The 25,398-nt window shown below is 36.8% G+C and overlaps 1 protein-coding gene across 2 annotated transcripts in view; it reads left to right on the top strand.

Annotated features, from left to right (window-relative positions):
* Positions 1–25,398, top strand: part of ATF7IP2 (activating transcription factor 7 interacting protein 2) — a 54,360-nt gene that overhangs the window by 23,979 nt on the left and 4,983 nt on the right. For both annotated transcript variants that reach the window (XM_059415980.1, XM_059415981.1), the window contains 4 exons: positions 884–1,044; positions 18,404–18,477; positions 19,574–19,635; positions 20,209–20,278. In XM_059415980.1, coding sequence (XP_059271963.1) covers positions 884–1,044; positions 18,404–18,477; positions 19,574–19,635; positions 20,209–20,278 — 367 coding nt within the window. The remainder of the gene's footprint in view (positions 1–883; positions 1,045–18,403; positions 18,478–19,573; positions 19,636–20,208; positions 20,279–25,398) is intronic.

The following is a 25,398-nucleotide window of genomic DNA, read 5'->3' as shown; positions in this document are numbered from 1 at the left end:
TTGTGGCACCTGTTGTAGAAGATACATGGACAACAAAAAGAAAGCCGAGGGGGCTCCCTGTGCTCCCTCCCGCAATCTCTGGATCCTCAGGAGTCTGCCCTTTTCTTTCCACCTTTCAGAGGCATTTTATGATTATCTGTTGAATTATTTCCAGGGTTTTTCATTATGCTTAGATGAGAGTAGCAGGGAAAAGTGAGCCACTTTGTGCTGGCACTGAAAGGATACCACATTATTTTTTGCTATTGTTTTCCAGAACCTACTTCTACATATAGAATCTGCAACCTTAATAACATTTCAGAAGTCTGTCTTTGTGTACTGGCCCTTTGTTCACATTATCCACCAGAAAAGCTCATGAGTTGGGCAACCAGTTTGACCTTTTGTATTGTTTAAGATACACGTATTTTTAAAATACTGCACATTCTCAAAGCATAGACTAAAATGTCCAAGTTTTAAACAAAACTCAACTGGAAGATCAAGTTGGAAGTTTGATTTATTTCTGGTCTTCACTCATTATTAGTATAGTGAAAGTAAAAGTGTGCTTATTACAGTCTAATGTTTCTGAGTTCCTCAAACAGTCTCACAGGAACAAAATGTTGTCTAACTGGTTCAGTATTTGTTTTTCCTTTCCACCCAAGCTAGGAAGTTGATTTGTACTATCATTATTTTTATTTCTTATAAATATTTTTTAAATTCATTTTGGCAAAGACGCTGCCCGCATTGTCAACAACCATTGAAATACATATAATTTAACATATGTTTTGCCATATGTGTTCAAGAATATTTTGAGAACCTTTTCCAAGTGAAATTTTACCTATCAAATTTGTATGGAAGAACACAAGTGGTAACAGCCCCTTTAACTGTATTTTCTTCACCCAATTAACAGGCTACAAGTTCAGAGACCATGAATTTGGATAAGAATTCAGAGTCAGTCAGTAGTCCAGATGAAGGAAAGAATTCTGTGAGCTCTGAACCTTCTAACCCTTCAGAAGAAGCAAGTAAAAAGGTTAATTTATCACGGGATCATGATGAGGCTGTTTCAGAAAGGTAGGCCTTTCTACAAAAATGCATAAAGTTACCTAACTATGTGCTTGTAAACATACCATTTCTCAGTTAAGAATGAAACAGTTAAAAAAAAAACCAAAAACAAACAAAACAAAACAAGAATGAAACAGTTTAAAGGTTCATGCTCATTCTTGTCTGTTATGAAGGAATGGAATTGGTTGTCCAGAGCTTATATCACGGTGGTTTTAACAGTAACGAATAGAGGCGCCTGGCTGGTCAGTCTGTAGAGCATGCGACTCTTAATCATCTGGGCAGTGGGTTGAGCCTCACACTGGGGGTAGAATTTACTTAAAACAAAAACAACAACAACAAAAACCCCACCAGTACTAAATAAAATTTTGAATTGGCTAGGGGATTGGGTTTTCCATTGTGGTGTATTCCAACTTTGGTATGGTAATCAGAGTGATCCCTTGGTCATTCCCATGGTTTGTGATCTATACATGGAAAAGTCAAGGTCCTATAATATAGTAGCTTACAAAAGTTACAGAGGAAGAGTAAGGCTAGGAAAGTAAGGTCAGAAAAAAAGTGCCTACAAGTATTTGATTCTTATAGGTTGAAAGCATTATCATGAATCATAACTTTAAATGACAGAGAACAGGTTAATTTATTTGTTTAATTGAGTCGAAAAGCAGCCAAGACCCCTAACCTCTGATCTAGTCTAAAAGATCTAGGGCTATTAGGGAAGAAGTCATTTAGTTTAACAAAAAAATAGGAGTGGTGATTCCTGCCTTGATTAATGTTGGGGGAGGGGCATTTTAATGAGTTCTTTTCTTTGGTCTGGTGATTTGCAAGATTTGGAGCTTTAGAGTATTATTTTATTTTTTTATTCTTACCATTAACTCCTTAAAATGTCCTCAGGTTTTCCTTTTACGTGTTCAATTATACTCCAGCTTTTAAAAGGGGAAAAATACATAACTCAAAATAAGAAATTATTTGAAGAACACCACCCTTTCCCCAAATAGCTATGCATACTCAAGGAGGCCACAAAATGAAGCAGAAGCATTACAAATCTGTACCATTTGCAGTGGATCCTTGGTTTGGGGGAATTTACATGCAGTTTTGACTCTTTGAAGAAGCCCTAATATTGCATGATAGTGAGTCCTGCATTTTAGTTTTGAACCAGGAAGCTGCTATGAAGAAGGCATTTATTTAGTTTGTGAATGCAAGAGTCACATTTCAGTGAGTCTTCGTTGTTACCACTCTTCATGTGTGTGCTGAAACTCATGAAGTGGCAAAAAGGAAAAATAAAATGGTAGTGATAAAAGTGAAAAAGTGTCCTGATGATTCACGGGCCTGTACCTCTGGGGCAAATAATACATTATATGTTAATAAAAGAGTAACAACAGTAATAGCTTACCAAAAAAAAGTGAAAAAGTGGAGACCCCATGAAGATAGCATTATTTAGACTACTAATAAGTCAAATTTATCAATGGCTTCTATCTATGACATGAGCAATCTACCTTATGTTCTATAATGAAGGAAGAATTTATGAAACTTTTCCCAGACAGCCATGCTAACAAGTATATAGAACTTGACCATGATGGGTGGATTCAATGGTGAGTTTTACAAAATACAGAATAAAGAAACAACACCAGTTTTAAACAAATTTTCAAAAAATAAAAGAGGGAATATTTTCCAGTTTGTTTTATGAGACTAGATACTAAAATGTAGTATGATTGTGATATTCTGGTATTAAAATCAATTTTAACATTTTACAGAAATGGAAAATTATAGTCCATTTTTACCCATAAAATAGATGCAGGTATCCTAAACAAGATACTAGTAAAGCCAAGTCCAACAATCTATAAAAGTTGAGTTTGTCTCAGGAATGCTACAGGGCTAGTTCAACAGTTAAAAAAATCAATTACTGTAATTTACCAGAATAAGAATCATTATTAACTCACAACGGAGGTAGGATTTGATAAAGTATCCTGTTTATGATTAAAAACAAATTCTTTGCAAACTTGGAATAGGTAGGTAACTTCCCTAATCTGATAAAGAGATCTACAAAAACCCTAAAACAGATCTGATGGCCAAATATTGGAAGTATTTTCTTTGAAATACAAAATAGAAGGATGCCTGCTCTCGCCATTTTAACATTATACTGGATCTCTTGGCTAATGACAGAAAAAGAGGTCAGTATAGAAAGGATTGAAAAAGAAGGAAGAAATATTACTATTCTTGGATGATTGGGGTAGGTATATAATGTAGGAAATCCAAAGTAACTTACAGATAAATTATTAGATTTAACAAGAAGTTAATAAGATTGCCAATCTCAGACATGTAAGAAATTATATTCTTGTATACCAGATACAAACAATTAGGGAATTAAAAGATATTTTAGAAGATACGATACCCATCCAGCAGCACCAAACCTAGGAATATATTTAATAATATTTTAATAATATTTAAAATTATTAAATATTTTATTTAATAATTATTAATATTGTGTTATTAATTTATATTATTGTATTATATAACATTATGTATTATTAAATAATTATTTAAAATTATTGAATATTAATATTTAAATATTATCAATAATATTTAAAAGTAAAACATTTTAAAATCTGACAATACTAGGTGTATTGGTGAGGTTTTGAAATATGTATAATAACTAAAGAAACATAAAATTTTGAGAGTAAAGAAGAATTCAATGGAAAATGAACAATGTTTATGGGTTGGACAATGCAGTATTTATTGAATATTTTCACTTTTGTTCAAATTAATTCATAGAATGCAGTTTCAATCAGTTTTCCAGTCTATAATTTTGTGGAACTTGACAAGCTGATTTGATTCTAAAATGCGTATGTAAATACAGGGGATTAAGAGACCAAGACACCCATCAACTAGAAAAACAAGAAGAAAGGAATTTACCATCAGGTATCAGGGTACTACAAAACCGCCGCACTTATTATAATGTGATGTTATTCAATTCAAGTGACAGACAAATAGAGCAGTGTCACAGAGAATCCAGAAACCCATGCATATATGTATATGTGATATGTGATGGAGATTTTATGTCACACCATCTGGGAAATGATTGACTTTTAGTAAATGGTGCAGTTACTCTGCTATTCATGTTGAGAAAAATATGAAAGACATTGGCTCTCTGTCAGACGGCACATAAAAATCAATCTCCTGTGGATTAAGGAGCTTAATATATAAAGGAGAATTACAACACTTTTAGAAGGGAATATAAAACGTCCTCATGAACTTAGGGTAAGGAAGGATTTCAAAAATTCACAAATACCTTTGCAATAAAATAATAAAGACCTGTTTTACCATATTAAAATTAGAAACTTCTTTCAAGCCACTAAAATTTTAGTGAGAAGATAGTCCATCAAGTGAGAGAAAACACTTGCAGCACACAGAACCTCTAGGGGCACAGTACCAGAGTATGTAGAAAGAACTTCAGATCAACGAGTAAAAGCCAGATAACACAAAAGAAAAATGGGCAAAAGACTTGTACATCTGCTTCACGAAAGACGAATTCCATGACCAATACTAAACATAGAAAAGGTGCTCAACTACATTAGTAATCAGAGAAATGCAAATTAAAGCCACAAAGAGATACCTTTTCATATCAGGTAAGGAAAAGTAAAACATTTTAAAATCTGACAATACTAGGTGTATTGGTGAGGTTTTGAAATAAAGGGAATTGATTTTTTTAACATTTTGTTGTTATAAGGGTAAATTGGTATGATGTTTTAGGAGAAATCTTGGCATTATCTAAAAATACTGAAGATCTGAATATCCTTTGACCTCACAGCCCCATCCTTTGATATGTACCCTCTAAATGTCCAATGGGATATATGTAGAGGAATGTTTATTAGCGTTTTCCGTAATAGTTGAAAACCAGAAGGACAAAAAGCCCATCTACAGTTGAAAAGAATAAACTGCAGTAAATCCATACAGTGGAATTCTGTGTATTAGTGGAAATGGAAAAACTGCAGTCACGTGCAGCTATACAAGGTACTCCCACAAAAATATTATGGAAGAGCAGATGCAAATAGTAGGATTCCATTCAAATAAAGCTCAGAAATAGCCAGGAAAAAAAAATAATATAGGAAGTCAAGGGTAGATAGTAAATCTCAAGACTAAAACAAATTAACACTACAAACGCCATTTATGGAGGAGACTTATGATATAGGATAGAGGCATGTGGGTTTCTGAAATGCTGGTCATATAAAATGTATTTACGTGAGCAGCGGCTGCATCCTTAGTAGTTACTTATTAACTATGCATGGTTTTTCTTAAAAAAGATTTCTATTTAATTTATTTGAGAGAGAGAACGCATGAGAGGGGAGAAGGTCAGAGGGAGAAGCAGACTCCGCTTGGAGCTGGGAGCCTGATGCAGGACTTGATCTCGGGACTTGGGGATCATGACCTGAGTGGAAGGCAGTTGCTTAACCAACTGAGCCACCCAGTGCCCTACACATGTGTTTTTAATCTAATTCGAAAATAGCTAACTACCTACTAGAAAATTTAGGGGATTTTTAAAAGATTTTTTTTTTAAGTTTATTTATTAAACAGATAGAGATCACAGTAGGCAGAGAGGCAGGCAGAGAGAGAGAAGGGAAGCAGGCTCCCTGCTGAGCAGAGAGCCCAATGCAGGGCTCAATCCCAGGACCTATTTGTGTCTGTGTGTCTATCACTATTTTAGCCTTCTTTTGGATTAATCTTTTTTTTTCTTCCCCCATTATCTTGCTAATTATACATCTTTCATTGTTTCTTTAGAAGTTGTCCTAAAGATCATGATTTAGATTCTTGACCCTAATAATTAGAATCCAATATGGATTAGTACTTTTACCATTTTTGTAGGTAATGCTTGACCCTAGAACCCTGTAACTCCACTTACCACTCTCCCTCCCTCTTTTGTGTTTTCACACATTTTAATTTTACATTACAGTTGACTATCAAATAATGTAGCATTGACCCCATGCATGATCAAAAATTGACACATGACTCTTGACTCCCCCAGATTTAACTATTAATAGTCTACTGTTGACTGGAAGCCTTACTGATAACATAAAGAGTCAATTAAACATTTTGTATACATATATTATATACTATATTTTTACAATAACGAACTGCGAGAAAAAATGTTGTTAAAAATCATAAGAGAAAATACACTTAAGAATACTGTATTTATTGAAAAAAATCTATGTGTAAGTGGACCTGTACAGTTAAACCCTTGTTGTTCAAGGTCAGCTGTACTATAATCTCACAAGATGAAACCACTATCTTGTAGAGGCATTATTTGCTGAGAGCTACCCACATATTTACCCCTCCTGTTGCTCTTCCATTTATTCCTGTATTTCCATCTTCCCATCTGGGAAAATTTTCCTTCTGCCTGAAGAACTTTGTTATTTCTTTTTTTAGTTTTGCTCAAGAAAAATTGTCAGGTTTTTTGGTCTGGAAATAATTCCTTTTTGTCTTTATTTTTAAAGGATATTTTAACAGGAGTATTGAACTGTAGGTAATTTCCTTTCAGAACTTTCAAGATGTCATTACATGTCTTTTGATTTCTATAATTTCCGCTGAAAAGTTAGCTTCAGTCTTATTGTGGCTTCTTTGAAGATAATGTCTGTATTTCTGCTTTTAAGACCTTCTACTTCTTTTTGGTTTTCATTAGTATACTATATGATGCTAGTTGTGGAGTCTTGGGTTTAGTGTTTGTTTTTTAAGTTATCTTGATAGGCGCTCACAGTTTTTCACGAGTCAGGTTTTGTGTCTTCCATTATCTCTGAAAAATTCTTGGCCATTATCTCTTAAGAATTCCGTCAGCACCATTCCATCTCTTCTCCCCTGCAGTTTTCCCATTATATGCATCTTGGTACACACCATCCTCCAGTCTGGATATTTTCTACCAACCTATTTTCCAGTTTATGAATCCTCTCTTCAGCTGGATCCAAGTGGCTGTTCAACCCATCGTATCGAATTATTCATTTCCGTTTGCTTAATTTTCAGTTCTCCCCTTTCCTTATTTTTTAGAGAGAAAGGGCATGTACATGCATGAGCAGTGAGGGAGGGACAAATGGAGAAGGGAAGGATTCTTAAGCAGGCTCCCACCCTGTGCTGAGCCTGACACTCAGCTCCATCCCCCAACCCTGAGCTCATGACCTGAGCTGAAAGCAAGATTTGAACTATTAGCTGACTGAGCCACACAGGCACCCTGACTTTGTGTTATTTTCTGTAGACAGAGGTGGTGAAAATCTTTATCTTGTTGTCCATGTGTTGAACATTTTAATCACTGTATTTTCTGATCCATTTCTCATGACCCTTGTATGCAAGTCACTTTGAGCTCTGTTTCTATTTGCTGTGTTGTTGTTTTTTTTTATTTTTGCCCTGCTTGTTATCTTAATTGCTAATTTTATGTGTGAATCTTGGACACTGTGTATTGAAAATTTTAGAGATTCTAAATGATGTTATCTTCCATCAGAACAGATTCACCCTACACTGTGGCAGGCAGCAGAGAGAGGGACATAGGCTCTGTTGATGGTTTTAAAATACAGACACATATTCTTCAATATACTCTTCCTTTAAAAAAGTGGAGTCTAATTTTTGTCTTAGGCTATACTTAGTGACAGCAAATAGAATATGGCTAAAGTGGCAGTATGTAACTAAATCATAAAAAGCATCATAGCTTCCTTTCTTTCTCTTGGATTGCTTGCTCTGGGGCAAGTTAACTGCCATATTAACATGGCAGCAAGCACAGTTTAAGAAGACATCAAGCAGCCTGTGCAGAATCCCATATGGTAAGGCGCCCTGCCAACAGCCATGGGAGTAAACCATTTTGGAAGTAGGACCTTTAGCCCTCATTGAGCCTTCAGATGACTGCAGCTCCTGCCATCATCCTGACTGCGGTGACAGATCCTGAGCCCAAACCCCCAGCTATAGTGCTCCATACTGCCTTACCCACAGAAATGGAGATAATAAATGTTTATTTTTTAAGCCATTGTGTTAGATAATATACTTAAATCTAATCAGGAATTGAGCACAACTGAGGCTTATTTGTAACCCTTAAAAGACTTGGTCTGTTTTGATTTTACTCCATCCATGGCATAGCCCTCTAAGACTTCCATCAGAAAGATTGGAGTGTTTCCTATGGTTCCTTTTGCTCGTTGTATATTCCAATTTTTGTCTCCCTGATACAATCCACTGTGCTATCAGCCACCTTCTGCTTGGCTTCTCAGTATTCCCAAAAGGTTTCATTGACAGATGCCCTAAGAGGAACACCACTGGCGACTGTCTAGCCCACTTCTGTAAACCCTCTTTCTCTCTGGGATCTCAGTTCCCTAAGTCCTGGCTTCTACCACAGCTTTCTGATGTCTGCAAAGATATATATATCAAGCAAATATATGTGTGTGTGTGTGTGTGTGTGTGTGTGTGTGTGTGTATTTATTAAATTTCTTAAGATTTTAAAAAAATAATAGCTTCTCAAATTGTTCAAGTGGGGGGGTTCTGTCATAGTTGTTCTACATAGCAGTTTATGTACTTCTTTATACATATAATTTATTTAAAATTTTTCAAAAATATTTGAGAAATAAAAGAACGTTATTTTTTTAAAAAGATTTTATTTATTTATTTGACGGAGAGAGAGAGAGATCACAAGTAGGCAGAGAGGCAGACAGAGAGAGGAGGAAGCAGGCCCCCCCGCTGAGCAGAGAGTCTGATGCGGGGCTCGATCCCAGGACCCCAAGACCACGACCCAAGCTAAAGGCAGAGGCCCTAAACCACTGAACCACCCACGTGCCCCAGAAATAAAGGAACTTTAAAAAAAGAAAGCAAAAACATGTTGCTCCCACCATTATTAAAACTCTAAAGAAAGCCAGGAGGTCTTATAATTGTTTTTTTCTGTTAATCCCAAGTATTGAAGGAATTAGTGCCACAACTAACTTTCTATGTCTATAGTAATGGTTGGATTTAGAAGTTTAAACATTTTTCTTTTGAGAATGTGTAGGAAATGGGAAAGGCAGTAACAGCTGAGCTGAACAATTTCATAGAAGAGAAGGCTTATGGACCAGAACACATGTTTGAAGAAAAGGAACTTGTTTAAATAGATAGAAAATGCCGTTATGTGCAATCATTTCCAAAAGGGAAAGGAAGCTTCAAGTTGTAAGGCGCCCAGGAACAGACTATTCCACCAATCGTGATTGAATGAAACATTAATTATGTCTAAAACATAAGCCTGGCATTGAACTTCATGTGAAGAACTATTTGTAGAGATCAAAGGGGGAAAAGCAGTTACCAGCCATGGTATTTTAAGAAATTTCCTACAGTGTTGCATGTGCTCCTTCCTACTCATTCCTCATTAACATTAATTTAATCTTATAAAACTTCTCTGTCTTTTCTAGATGAAGAAACTAAGGCAGGGTTTCTTGCCCCCAAAACCCTGTTAGTAAGTAACCAAGCCACTAAAGCCACCAGTGGAATTTAGACCCAGACCCAGACAAGTTTGTCTCCAGAACCCATAAACTGAAATTACTATAACATTACCTGGAGAATTATAATTAGTAATTTTAGACACAAATTTTTTTCCAAGGGTAAAATGCATGTAAAAAAACATAGGTTAGGTACATCCAAATGAACATGAAAATCATCGATGTCTTCAGTTTCCTCCCAGATATGATTCATTTAAAAAACAGCCATCACTGGGGCAACTGGGTGCCTCACACTTGATTTTGGCTCAGGTCATGATCTGAGGGTCGTGGGATCTTGCCCCCCATCGGGCTCCAAGCTCATGGGGGAGTCTGCTTGAGATTCTCTCTCTCTTGTTCCTTCCTCCTTCTGTCCCCCTTTCTCTAAAAGCAAGCTTTTAGAGAGCTTGCTCTTGCTCTCTAAGATAAATTTTAAAAATCTTAAAAAATAAAACAAAACAAAACCCAGCTATCTTTGGTAGCAACCAGAGGAACAGTTTTATAAAAGTAATGTATCAATAAATGCTCACAGAATTTCAATCTTTAGTTTGCAGAGAGATGACTTTTTCACGGTAAGTGAAACTTACCTACTTAACAACTTACCTACGTAACAACTTTACCTACACAGACATGCCCTATCTATGTATATATAAAATCTTTAAGAAAAAGTTAAATGACATAATGCCCACTGAGAACTGCACAAACAAGTGTATTGCTTGGCAAATTTGGACAAAGTAAACACATTTTGTAAATATCTTCCAGATCAAATCAGTGGCATCCAGTCCACCTCATGCTTCACCCTTGGTCACTAATCCCACCCCTAACACACTGACCTGAGGAATCACTATCTGAACTCTTAACACCATAAGTTGTTTTTGTTTGATTTTCATGTTTATATCAATGGAATCATACTCTGAACTCTTTGGTGTCTTGCCTCTTTTGCCACCGTTAAACATTGTGAGTTTCACCTGCGCTGTTGCTTATCCATTTATCCATGTATTCATACTTGTGGCTGGTACGGTGCTCCTCACACGAGTGTACCTTATTCTACTTACAACTGTTAATGGGCATCTGGGCTGTTTGCAGATTGGGGAAATTATGAATAGTGCTATTATGAACATTCCTTTACATGTTTTTTGGTGAATGTACATACATTTCTGTTGAACATTTGCTTGGAAATGGAACTGGTTAGGTCATAGAGTGTATGTATTTTCAGGTTTAATAAGGTATTACTAAACACTTTCCCAAGGAGGTCCCACCAAAGCTACATTCCCATTAGGAAGTATAATCAGGTTTTTGTTCTTCCGTATCCTTGTCACCACTTGTTAATACCTGCCTTTTTTGCTTAACCACATGGGTATGTTTATAGCATCATGTGTTGGTTTTAATTTTGTATTTCCTTTTAATAATGAAGTTTAGCACATTTTTAGGTTAGTTAGCCTTTTTCATACCTTTTATGAAGTTTCTCTAAGACTTTTGCATGTTTTCCCTTTGAGTTGCCTGGCATAAGTTTTTTGTCAGATATGTGTACTATAAATATCTTTTCCACTCCAAGTCTTTCCACTTTTGTAATAGTGTGTTTGTATGAATGGACTTCCTAATTTCATTATAGTCTTTTTTTCATGGTGTCTACTTTTCTGATGAATGATCCATGTGGTTTAACTATATCCATCTTTCCTTAATATTCTAAAAAGTATTAATCATAGTTCTTTTAATGTTTTTGTTTTATAACCCCAGCATCTGGGTCATCTATATAACTGTTTCCATTGTTTTTCTGTCAGTTTCTGATCATTTGGCTCTGTCTTTTGGCCTGTTTGATAATTTCTGAAAAACTGGTGAGGCTCTGGAATAATATCATCCTACTGTACACAATATTTATTCTCTCTGGCTGAGCAGGACCTGGTCACCTGATATACTCAGAGACTGGTAGAGATTGAGGCTTGTTAATGTGGTAAGGCTCCTTCTGTCTCTAGTTAGTTCACTGTGTTTCTTAAGATACAGACCTCTGTGGATTCCTGGCTGAAAGCCTGGAGTGTTCACTAGGGTCCCTCCACCTTGGTGGGTCCCAATTTGTAATCTTTACTGCCTCATCCCAATGAGAAAGCCAAAAATTCCACTCTGCTTTTTAAAGTCTTTCTGCTTGGTTTCTTAAACTCCTAAATAATGCTATATTTGATGTACTATAGCAGCAAGGAGAAATACTTAAAATATTAAAAATATTGGGATGCCTGGTTGGATGCCCGATTGGCTCAGTCGGAGGAGGATGTGACTCTTGATTTTCGAGTCATAAGTTTGAGCGCCATCTTGGGGGTGGAATTTACTTAAATACCTGAACTTTTTAAAAACAAAAAGTTAGAAATATTTTAGAAATGTTAAATGAAGAATTTTGAGATTGATAAGAGATTTGGACTCTAGTGTAGTGAACATCTGAAAAGAACTGCTTATGGTTAAGTAACAAACTAAATACAGTTATCAATCTATGATGACTATTACTAGTAGGAAAAAATATACAAAATAAACTCTTTAGGTTTTGTTAGAGACAAAAAAATGGAAAGAAGAATGAAATATTCTCGATAAAATTTAGATCTGAACATTTGTTTTTGTTTACTGAACTTAGTAATAATGGCTGTTAGAATCTCTTATTGATAAATTTGGGGAAAATTGTTGAATTAAATCTGTTCTAAAATGTACATGAAAACAGTTCTAAAATGAATGTGTAGGAAATGTCTGCTTCTGCCCATGAAGTATGAATTGCTACAGGAATTGTTCTTTGGTTGTCAACAAACAGAAGACCAAACTAAAAAAGAAAAAGAATTGTGAGCAGACATTGTTCAACGGGGAGCACAAGACTCTCCCTGGGAGAAGGGAAACAGGTGGAATGCACCCTACCATTGTTCAAGCTTAATGCCTGGAGGCATTTTGCAGGTAAAGGGCAGGGGCAGGAGGAGCTCAAATAGCCTCTAGAGGTCTTGCTACATTTAGATCAGAGACTGGGGGCCCTGAGTTGGCTAGAATTTATGAGGCAGAACAATAAAGAAAGCAAATTGTGTAAAGATAGAGCTCTGATGATCTGCAGAGGGAACCTCTTGAATCATAGGCTGAATGCAGATCTGTGCCGGCAGAGGATGAAATTACAAGAGGCAGGGGAAAGACCCACTGGAAAGAAGACCAAACATTTTTGGATATTGTACAGGGATGGGAACATTTTGCTTTCCCACTGACTATAATGAACAATGGAATAACAGGTAGAGAGTCCTTAGGTGGGTGTAGCTGTAGTGAGGCTGGCTTGGTCCTAGACTAAAAACTTCAGTGGGCCTGCTCTCAAAAAACTAAAAGGATGCGAGTAATCCTGAGTAATTTAACTTCATTCCACAGTGGTCCAGCACTGTTTTTCTTTTCTTTTTAAGATTTTATTTATTTATTTGACAGAGTACAAGCAGGGGGAGCAGTAGGCAGAGGGAGAGGGAAAAGCAGCCTCCCTGCTAAGCAGGGAGCCCAACTAGGGGCTTGATCCCAGGACCCTGAGATCATGACTTCAGCCAAAGGCAGACACCTAACCAACTCCAACTGAACCACCCCCGTACCCAGGGTCCACCACTCTTTGAAAGAATGGAACATCATCCATCATTCAACACTGTAAATTTTACAATGTCTGACATCTAATCAAAAATTAGCAGACATGCAAAGTAGCAAAAAATATAATTCATAACTAGGAGAAAACTAAAATGCTAGAAACAGTATGTCTGATGGACAACAACAACATAAATCAGCTATTATCGTTGAGTGTTCATGTCCCAACAATATAAAGGAAAATGTGAAAATAACAGATTTAAAAAAAAAAACCCAAGTTGAATTTCTAGAAATTTGAAAGACAATAACTGAGTGTGAAGAGTACACTGATTAGGATTAACATTAAAATTAGGATAATTATTGATTTTAAAAAAAGACAGTAGAATAGCAATAGTAACTGTTCAAACAAAGGCATGGGGAGAAAAAAGCCTAACAAAGAAGATGAACAGAGCATCGGAGACCTTTGGAACAGTATTAAGTGGTCTAATATATAGATATATATATCGCTGAAGTTTCACCAGGCTGTGGGGGTGGGGAGGGAGGAAAGATGTAACATCTAAAATTTTTCCAAATTTGGTGAAAATTCAAAACCCATAAATGTTTAAAAAGGAAAAAAAAAGGTGAAAGTAGTGACTAGGAAAACTTAAAAACAGCCAGAGGAAAAAAAAAACCTCATTACATAGAAAGGAACAAACAAATAAAATTAGGAGACTTCTTGCTGTGCACTATGCAAACTAAAAGGCATCTCTAAAGCTTTGAAATGCAGAGGCATATCTAAAGTGTTGAAAGAAAAACTATGTATTAAAATTTCTACACTCTGTGAAAATATCTTTCAGATTTTAGGGGAAAACAGACATTTTCAAACTAAAAAAAGTTGGGGTGGGTGTGGAGAATATATCAGCAGCGGACCTGCACTGCAAGAAATGTTAAAGGAAGTTTTACAGGCAGAAGGAAAATAAAACCAGAGGAATTTTGGATCTGTCCAAAGGTAAAGAGATGAAAGTACTGGCTATAATAAATATGTGCATAATATAAAATATTTTTCTGTCCTTTTACATAGGGTACATATGTGCATATATCTCATACTGTTCCTCTTATGTTGTACATGTGTGTAAGTATGTGTGTGTGTGTGTGTGTATAATAAAGTCATACTATTTATAGTGTTTCTGCATATGGGCAACAAACAGAATTTCAGATTTTAAAATCAATACTGTTTACAATAATGTCAAAAAACATGATATACAAAGGGATATGATGACCAAAACATCTGTAAGACCTAACTTCAGAACTACGAAGTACATTTCAGAGTCATGATCTAGCATGTAATTTCAGTCATCATCTAGCATGATCTAGCATGTTACTTTCTAACAAGTAAAAAAGCTCAACAAACTGAAAAAAATCAACACCTCTTCTTACATCCATTAGAGAAGTAAGGCCACAGGGCAAAATACTGCCCCCCAAACCGGAGAGGCAGAAGTGGTAATCAACAACATTGGGGAACTGGAGCAGAAACCCAGAAGCACAAGCTTCCATGGGAACCAATGCCAGTTTAGGAAAATGTAAATTGTAATTGCTGGAGGCTCAGAACAGACAAGTCAAGAGTTAAAAACTACACAGGAAGACTCATAATTTTGTGTTGTACCTCCAGGAGCTCTACCAGGTCCTGATGGTGAATATTGGAGAAAGTCCCTTCATGCTTGCAGCAGCCAGTTGGCAAAAGGAACCTTTTCGAATATTCCAGACCACTCTGTTCTTAATAAGGCCTTGTCCCAGGGAGAAACTACTACTAAACCGACCTGGCTGAATGAAATCCCCAACTCCTGCTCCCTCTAGATTTCCATATGGAGGAAGTGAATACCCAACTTCAGCTGCTCTAGCCATCTGTCCCACCTACAGGGGGTGACTGACTAAGAAGTGCTAGTGAAATTCACACTCCAGGGGCACAGGTTTACTTGAAAGACTGAGAGCTAGTCATAGTGTTAGTAAAACCACTTCGTTACTAAAGGCTTGTTTATCACGGGTCCTTTCATGCAGTACATCATGTCCACCTGTCAACAACAACAACAAAAATCACAAGATGTACTAAAAGGCAAGAAACACGATTTGAAGAGACGGAATAAGTATCAGAAACAGAGTCAGATATGACAGAAGTGTTCAACTTAGCAGACCAGGGATTTTGAAAAACTATTTGCTAAAGGCTTCAGTGAAAAAAAAAAAAAGTAGAAAAAAATGCAAAAACAGGTGGATAAATAAGCAGAGAAATGGAAATGCTTGAGACCAAAACAGTAACAATGAAGAAGGCCTTTGATGGACTTAGTAGAATAGATGCCTCTGAGGAAAGCATCACTGAGCTTGAAAGTCTGACAACAGAAACTTCAGAAAAGTAAACAGACACAAGACAACAGCAAAATAATACAAGAATGTGGGACAAACTACAAAGGAAATAACAAGCATAATGGGAACACCAGAAGGGGAAGGGGTGCAGATGCGCAGAGAGAAAGGAACAAAAACTGTTTGAAGCCATAATTACTAAGAATTTCCCCCAAATTAATGTTAATACCAAGCTCAAAGAACACTAAGCAGGGTAAATATCAAAAAAGTACATTTAGGCATAAGATATTTAAAATTCAGAAAATGAAAGAAGCCAGAGGGAAAAAAAAACACCTTACCCATAGTGGAGCAAAGGTGAAAATTGCATCCAGCTTCTCCTTAGAAACTACGCAAGCAAGGAGAGGGTGGAGGTGAAATATTTTAAAGTATTGAGAGAACAAAACCACCAGCTTAGAATTCTGTAATCTATGGCACTGTCCTTCAAAAGTGAAGGAGAAATACACTTTCTCAGACAAACAAAAATTTAGGGTATTTGTTGCCTGTAGACCTGCCATCCAAGAAGTGTTAAAAATTCCTCACAGAGAAGGAAGGTAAGTCAGAAAATCAGATTTACATAAAGACAAGATCTTCAGAGAAGGAATGAATGAAAGTAAAACAAATACATTTCTTTTCTTGATTTGACAAGTTTGTTCAAAATAATAGCAGCTCTGTGTGTGTGTGTGTTTAAATGAAATGAACAACAGCAATGATACAAGGAACAGAAATTCCTAAAAAATTAGGAATATTTTGTTTTTATAAGGTACTTCCACTACTTGTGAAGCAGTATAGTATTAATTGAAAGTGGACTTGGATTAGTTGTAAATGTATATTGCACACGTTAAGGGAACCACCTAAAAAAGAAGTATAATTGATAGGCTAAGAAGAGAAAATAAAGGGGTGCCTGGGTGGCTCAGTGGGTTAAAGCCTCTGCCTTCAGTTCAGGTCATGATCCCAGGGTCCTGGGATCGAGCCCCACATCAGGCTCTCTGCTCGGCAGGGAGCCTGCTTCCCCCCACCCTGTCTCTCTCTGTCTGCCACTCTGCCTACTTATGATCTCTGTCTGTCAAATAAATAAAACCTTTTAAAAAAAGAAGGTGGAGAAGGGAAAATAAAGTCATATACAATGCAATTTTATTCATAATTGCCAAAATGTGGATGCAACCAAGATCTCCTTCAGTAGGTGAATGGATAAATAAATCATTACATTCAGACAATAGGAATATTATTCTGTACTAAAAAAGAAATGAGCTTTGAAGCTAGGAAAAGAACAGAGGAAACTTAAATGCGTATTACTAAATGAAAGAAGTCAGTCTGAGAAGGCTATATACTGTGTGATTCCAACTACATGACATCCTAGGAAAGGTAAAAACATGGAGACAGTAAAAAAATCAAATACTGCCAGGGCTGATGAGTAGGGATGAATAGGCAGAGCACAAGAATTTTTAGGGCTGTGAAACTATTCTGGGTGATACCGTAATGATGGATATGTATCATTATATATTGTCAAAATGCATGGAATGTACACCACTAAGAGTGAACTGTGTTGTAGGCTATGGACTTCGATTGTGATAATGATGTGTCAGTGTAGGTTTATCCTTTATAACAAGCATACCACCGTGCTATAGGATTTTGGTGGGAAGGCTGGTTAGGGACAGTAAGTATATGGGCAAATTCATTATTAGTGTCACTTCACCCAAATCATTCTGTACATTTATTGCAGTCTCACTCAAACTCCTGGCAGCCTTTTTTTTTTTTATAGAAAATAACAAGCTGATTGAAAACTTAAGTGAAATGCAAAAGACCTAGAAGATGAAAGCAGTTTTAGAAGAACAAAGTTGGAAGACACACATTACCTAAGTTTCAGATTTCTATAAAGTTATAGTAATTAAGACAATGGTGTTGTCTTAGGATAGGCCCATAAATTGGTGGCCAGATTAGAGACTATTCTATATCGTCTGTTGGGTTTCAGCAATGAGGCCAAGGTAATTTATTGGAGAAGAGACCGTCAACAGCTACCACAGGAATAGCCAGAGGGGAAAAGTGAACCTGCCTTCTTTACCTCACACCATATACAAAAATAATTTGAAATGGAACACAGACCTAAATGCAAAAGCTGAAAATTAAAATAATCTATAAAAAAAAGTGGTATAACTGTGCATAGAAAATTCATTTAGACATTTTATGGGCTCAAAGAAATATGTGTCAAGATCTTAAGAAAGATTTTGATGTAAAGGTCAAACTCATGAAAGAGGAGTCAAAGTCATAACCATGATGAGGGTCATTTACCATATTTTTCAGTTTAGTCAATGTGTGGCCAGTTTTTTTACTACAGTGATGTAATGTAGGATCGTGGCAGGACTAATTTTTTTTTTTTAAGATTTTATTTATTTATTTGACAGAGATCACAAGTAGGCAGAGAGTCAGGCAAAGAGTGAAAGGGAAGCAGGCTCCCTGCTGAGCAAAGAGCCCGATGTGGGGCTGGATCCCAGGACCCTGGGATCATGACCTGAGCCGAAGGCAGAGGCTTTAACCCACTGAGCCACCCAGGTGCCCCGAGGACTAATTTCTTAATAGCCTTATTTGTCACAGTCCTGTATCTGTAAATGTCCAAGTGTCTTCCTGGTGTTTTTTTCAGTTATACTTTTCATTTTCATCAAGGCAAGTATATGTTCTAGAATGACATTTATATATTGTATATTTATGTATATTATATACTTATAGGTTATATATTTGGATTCATTGTAAATGGGTCTTTGGTAAGTTTTAAGGATCCATTATTAGACACTACGGTCATGTAACTGGCAACACACAGGGTTTCTTGGGTATTCGGTTTTATCTCCAGTTCCTGCCACAACTGTTAGATTAAACATGTCAGTTATGAAATGTTAAGTCAGAGAATTCTAACCATTGATTGCATGTTTCAGCCTGATAATGCATATTTAGTTTATTTTTGTTTTTAATTTTCTTTATCATTTTAGTAACAATGATGATGTTATGTTGATTTCTGTGGAAAATCCTAATTTGACAACTCCAAATACATCAAATCCAACAGGTATCTTAAGTTGATTAAAATATGATCTATGAAATTAGAAAGCCTCAAATCAGTATTTGTATTAAAATGGAGAACTGAATATTATCTTTCAATAAAATAAAAATTTTAATTCTACTTTCAAAAATGTTTTTATATCCATAATTAATATTATCTGAATAAATAAGTGATTTCTTAATTTAACTGAGGTTTCTTTTTAACCTCATGATTTTATTTAATTTATGGCCTTTTGTTTGTTTTCTGTATTTAATAGATTTGTAAGTTACAAAACTACTTAACCTTTCATATATTTCATTATATGAAATATTTGTTTGCCCTGGCATGTGTTGGTGGTAGTGATTTGGTTTTTGGTTTTTTGTTTTAATCTTAAGATTTAAAGTTGGGCTATTCTTTAGCATCTTTGATTTTTTTTTAACTTTTTGGTTTTTTGAGTTGTTCCTCTTTAGAGTTGCTGTCTTATTCAACTTAGGTAAAAATCTTTACCCTCAGATCTCAAATAAAGTTCCTTTCTCTTGAAATGGCTATCTTCTTGGCCTGTAAATTCTCATTCCAAAACTCCGCATTTCCTTTTCATGTTTTACATTTTAGTGTATTTGCATCTTGATTTCAGAAAGCTTTGCCTTCACTTACACAGCCACTCAGTTGCCCCCAGGGCTCAGACTATTCAGATTGTGAATCAGATATTTACAAGGGACAGTAAGCATTTATCTGAGGTTTTCTCCGGTTCTGAATTGAATTCTCCTCAGTCATCTCCAGAGTCTGGGCTAGAGGTACTGTGAATAAAGAATATGTACATTTCTTTCCAAGTCTGTTTCCTCAAATGCCATATCTATTTACAGATGGATTTTCAAAAAAGTTACTAATAGTTGTAAAGTTACATAAGGACAAAATCTTTTGAACCCAAATTAGATTTTTTTATTATTTGGATTGGTTCCTCGGTCTTTGGAATGGGTCATGTCAACTGAGTTCCTTTTTTGTGATTATGTAATAATAAATGGTTAATGTGCATCCTCATTGTGTCTGAGCATTCATATGTTACAAAGTTCATAAATATCTAATAGTTTAATACATTTGTCAAATGTTGGTATTTTTCTTTCAGATACTGGAAGAACCAAATCAGGAAATTCTAGTACTTCACCTGGTGCTAAAACAGAAGTTACGGTAAGTAATAAATTTTGTCTCTGAATGTTGTTCATCTGAGTATGTTAGTTCTGTGAACTTAGTGTTGCTGCCTGGTGGGGATGGGGGTGGTGACTTAGTTTTGTCATTCATTCTCTGTAACATTAATGCCTGATTAGTTAGCATACCCAGATTTCCAGTCTAGCTTAAATATTAAAACAGTGACAAACATATTTCACAACCCTACTTATTTACCAAACTAACTCGGAATCTGCTTAGTCATATTCTTAGAAACCACGTAGTATTTCCTCAGCCCCTCTCTCCTAATAATAGAGTTCAATTAAGCTATAGTGTTTTCTTTTTTAAAAAATATTTTCTGCAGGGCACCTGGGTGGCTCAGTGGGTTAAGCCTCTGCCTTTGTTTGGCTCAGGTCTTGATCCCGGGGTCCTGGGATTGAGCCCCACATCGGGCTCTCTGCTCAGCAGGGAGCCTGCTTCCCCTCTCTCTCTGCCTGCCTCTCTGCCTACTTGTGATCTCTGTCAAATAAATAAAACCTTTAAAAAGAATATTTTCTGCTATGGAGGCAAAATCTTCATTTTCTAACAATTTTTCAGGCTGTAGAGAAGAAGAAATTCGATTCTGTGATTGATCTGACGAAAGAAGCCCTATCAAACTGCAACACAGGTAAAGGATTTGTCTTTCCTTATTTTTTTTTAATTAACATATAATTTGCCTCAGGGGTACAGGTCTGTGAATCATCAAGCTTACACATTTCACAGCACTCACTATAGCACATACCCTCCCCGGTGTCCATAACCAGCCACCCTGTCCCTGCCCCCCCACCCTGTCTTTCCTTTTTAAGAGAGAGGGAAAGTAACAGTCCAGAAAGCGTTTGACCCATTTATAAAGTCTGTTTTAGTGTGTTAGTGTGTGTGTATAGCTCTATGCAATTGTATCATGTATTCACGTAATGGTCACTACAGTCAAATTACAATTATGCATGGGTGTAATGTGATGATACATTATGTATCTTTTTGAGACTGACTTCTTTTACTTAGCGTGATTCCCCTGCGGGTCATCACAGCTGCCTATCAGTAGTATTGCTTTTTATGGCCGACTGGTATTCCATAATGCGATGTATAATGTTTGATGTTTTCACTCGCTGAAAGACAGCTGGGTTGTCTGGGGCTGTTATGAATCTCTTTTCCAGTACACACCTTTCTTCTTGGTATCAGTAGCCCTGTGAGAGGGTATTAGGGCAGAGCATGGAAAGGTAGAGGAAGAATGACAGCAGTGCCCTCTTTCTCAGATTTAAACAGGAAGAAGTAAAATGTAGTCATCTGGGGCTAGTCATCAGTTACAAATAAGTTTCAACTCTTAATAACTGCACTTGAATGTTTTGTTTTGTTTTTTTAAGATTTTATTTATTTATTTGAGGGAAAATGAGTGAGAGAGAGCATGAGCGAGGAGAAGGTCAGAGGGAGAAGCAGACTCCCCAAGGAGCTGGGAGCCCGATGCAGGATTCGATCCTGGAACTCCGGGATCATGACCTGAGCCGAAGGCAGTTGCTCAACCAACTGAGCCACCCAGGCACCCTGCACTTGAATGTTCTTGTTACTCTTAATAAAATCTGGGAATGTAACTTATTTAAGCATTAGAAAATTATGTACTATTTAAAAATGGGGAGTAGCATAGTAAATATATAGCCAGTTCCTTCTCCCCTTTCAACTGGGATCCAAAGGTTAGAACAATTGGAATCTCCAGGTACCCCATGATAGAATTAAAAAGTCCTTCCATTTCCAGTTCCAAGATGAAGATTAGAAATATAAATTTGAAAGATGAATTGGGAACCTATAATAATCAGTTACTTTTTAATTAAGATTATTAAGTCATTTCTAAACCATAGGGTACAGGATTTGAGATACAGTAAAATAAAAAGAACACAGATTCATTCAGTGCTTTAGAAAGTAAGTCAGACCTCTAAGTTGGGGGGGCTTCAGTTTGAAATCTAGCAGTTGGACAGATGGACCCTTCTCGTCTACACTGCCGACTGATGATAATGTGAATCTGTTCATCTTGTAGAGTGTCCAGTTCTGAATAAAGGTATCAGGTCAAACCTGGACTGTTTCCCATTATTCCCAGCCTTAATGAATGGTATCACCAGCTCACCCAATTTCCCAAGCTAGACATGAGTCGCTTTTGACTCTTGGGTCTGCCCCATTCTCCTGGGGTATGTCTGATGACCCTACTCTTCATTTTTTCATATTCACTTCACACTCTTGGGCTGGACTTTTCCTTCCAGGCTCCCCTTACCATTGGTATTTGGGGCACACCTGTATTATAGCTGTATGGCATTGCTCTGTCTTTGTTTCTTTACATTATCACTTCCTGAAAGGATTCCATTCTCTCCGGCCAGCGTCAGTGCTTTATTAATCTGTAAGTCTCCATCCTCTTAGCACAATGCTTAACACACAGTATACATTCCCCCCCAAAATACTGAATTAATGCATATTTTCCACTGAAGGGTTTTAAAGGAAATGTAAGTTCACATACTGTGAATGGGAGTGTAAATCTTTCTGGGAGACCTTTTGTCAACATCAAAAGCTTTACAAATAGGCAAGACTTTGACCCTAAAATTCTGTGACTAGTTACCTAAAGAAACTGAAGTTAAGTATATAGAGAAGTATGAAAATGCTCATGGCAGTGCTGTTTGTGAAAAATAAAAGTCTGGAAATCCTTAAATTTCTAGAAATGAAGGATTAAGTGCACTAATTAGATTCATAAAGTATAACAGTATTCAGCCATTAAAAAGAATGTAGTAGAAGAAGTGTGTGCTGATGTAACGTCTTAGTAGTGTAATGCAAAACAGGTCATAAATGCATATAGAGAGAGTAGTGGTGGAGTCAAGGGCCCAGGCTTAACTCTTAAAAAATGCCAGATACTGCAGTGTAGGACTACAGTCCCTTAGAGAGGGATGAGTGAGATGAGCTGTATGGACTGCGCCAGCTTTCCTCCTAGACCGTGGTGCAGCGCAGGAACTCCCAAGCAGAGGATGGCGTCTTGCCATTCCAGGTGAGGAGACGGAGACTCATTCGGAGAGGCTGAGGCCACCAGAATGAAGGGGAAGACTACAGCGGCAGAATGAGGAAGCCACTCAGAGAAAGGGCTCCGGACTCTAGCACAGAGTCCTCTTGAGTCCTTGTTGAAGCATTAAGCCACAGATGAGTAGGGTGAAACCCTGTAAGTCTTGGCAAAGAATGACCAAAGAGCCTTATGCTCAGAGGTGGGAAATGTTTCAGTTCTGACCAGCTGCAGTGACAGCTGTAGTGACAGTTTCTTACGGACCATCTGGGTATATACTCGTCTTAGAACAAAGGCAGCTGTAGCCTTACCCTAATAAAACCAAAAAGCTTTGAAAGGATTGAGCTGAACTACTATAACTTGATAGCTTATCACATAAAGCCCACTGTGTTCTGTTAAAAGAAGAGAATGGAATTCAACACACAACTATTTAAAATTTATAACACCCGGGGCACCTGGGTGGCTCAGTGGGTTAAGCCTCTGCCTTCGGCTCAGGTGGTGATCCTATGGTCCTGGGATCGAGCCCTGCATCGGGTTCTCTGCTCGGCGGGGAGCCTGCTTCCTCCGCACTCCTGTCTGCCTCTCTGCCTACCTGTGATCTCTCTCTGTCAAATAAATAAATAAAATCTTTTTAAAAAGTTTATAATATCCTGGGACACCTGGGTGGCTCAGTTGGTTAAGCGGCTGCCTTCAGCTCAGGTCATGATCCCAGCGTCCTGGGATCGAGTCCCACATCGGGCTCCTTGCTCAGGAGGAAGCCTGCTTCTCCCTCTGCCTCTGCCTGCCTCTATGTCTGCCTGTGCTCACTCTCTCTGACAAAAAAAAAAAAAAAAAAAAAAAAAAAAAAAAAGTTTATAATATCCATCATTCAGTAAAAAAGAAATCATGAGAGATACAGAGACCAAAAAATGGAATCCATAACCAGGAGAAAAATCAGTCAATAGAAATAAACTTAGAAATGACAGAGATGACAGAATTAACAGACAAGGACTTTGAAGGAACTTACAGAAATATTCTCAAAGTGGGGCACCCAGCTGGTTTAATCAGAAGAGCATGCAACTCTTGATCTTGAGGTTGTGAGTTTGAGCCCCACAATGGGGGCAGAGATTATATAATAAATTATTACATAATAAAATTTTTAAAGTTAAAAAAAAGGAAAGGAATATGCTCAAAGATAAGAAGTGAACAGGAAAGAATAATATAAATAATATGAATAAAAGATACAAAATAGAACCAAATTTTAAAAAAGAGAACACTTAAAGTTCCGTGGATGGAATACAAATAGCATATTATACAAAGAAGAAGGAGAAAAAAATGGTACACTGGAGGAAACAGTACCTGACCAAATAGTTTGGAAAGAAACTACCTTAAATCCTTAAAAAAAAAAAAAGACTGAGAAAAAGGAATCAGACTTTCAATGAACTATGACATGGTATCAAGTGGTCCGACATCCACATATGGTCAGAAGTCTTCTAAATTTAATGAAAAGTACAAACCCACATAATTAAGAACTACAGTAAATTCCAAGCAGGATAAATACAAAGAAAACCGTATCAAGATATACCATAATTCATTCCTGAAAACCCGTGATAAAAAGAAAAATCTTAAAAGTGAACAGAAAACAAAACACAATGTTTTTCAAGAAAAAAATGTTTTATATCATAAAATATAGAGAAGAACAAAGAATGCACAGTATTCTCAGTTGGAACGATGCAAACCAAATGTCAGTCAAATGACATCACTGAAAGGCTAGGGTAAAAAATTCCTTAACCTAAAATTCTATATCCACCAAGTATCATTCAAAAGTGGAAACAAAATTAAGACTTTTTCATATAAAAGTTGTTGTGGGCAAACCTTCATTATCAAAAAGGGGGGCCCCTGGGTGGTGCCATTCGTTGAACATCCAGACAACACTTTGCTACAGAAGACGTGGGGATGGCAAATATTTTACATAATCCAAGAGAAGCCACAAGAAAATTCAAAGAACAAATGAGGCTAATGGAGAACAGAGGCAAGACTGTAGATTTAAGCCCAACTAAACTGATAATTAGAAAACCATAAATGGTCTAACATGAAAAAGCAGACATAGTTGGACTGGATAAAAAAACAAGACCAAATTATATGATAATTATATGATGCCCTTTAAATATAAATATACAGGTAGGTTAAAATTAAAAGGAGGGAAGAGGACAACTATGCAAAAGCGTGCAAACACTCATCATGACAAAGCTGGAGTGACTGTATTATCATAAAACCCTTCAGAAGAAGGAACAGTACCAGAGGCAAAGAAGACCATTTCAGGTGGCCATGAGACATATGAAAAAATGCTCCACATCACTCAGCATCAGGGAAATACAAATCAAAACCACAATGAGATACTACCTCATGCCGGTCAGAAAAGCTAAAATGAACAAGTTGGGAAACAAGAGATATTGGTGAGGATGCAAAGAAAGGGGAACCCTCTTAACACTGTCGATGGAAATGCAAACTTCTGTGGCCACCTTGGAAAAAAGTTTAAAATGGAGCTACCCTGCAACCCACCAATTGCACTGTGGGGTATTTATCCGAAGGAAGCAAACATAGTGATTCAAGGGGGTGCACATACACCAATGTTTATAGCAGTAATGTCCACAATAACCAACTATGGAAAGAGCTGAGATGTCCCTCCACAGATGAATGGTAGAGAAGATGTGGTCTATATCTACAATGGAATATTACTCGGC

This window comes from Mustela nigripes, chromosome 11, assembly GCF_022355385.1.
Source record: "Mustela nigripes isolate SB6536 chromosome 11, MUSNIG.SB6536, whole genome shotgun sequence".
Lineage (NCBI taxonomy): Eukaryota > Metazoa > Chordata > Mammalia > Carnivora > Mustelidae > Mustela > Mustela nigripes.
The sequence above is the reverse complement of the archived record's forward strand: the minus strand, read 5'-3'. Positions and strand labels throughout refer to the sequence as shown.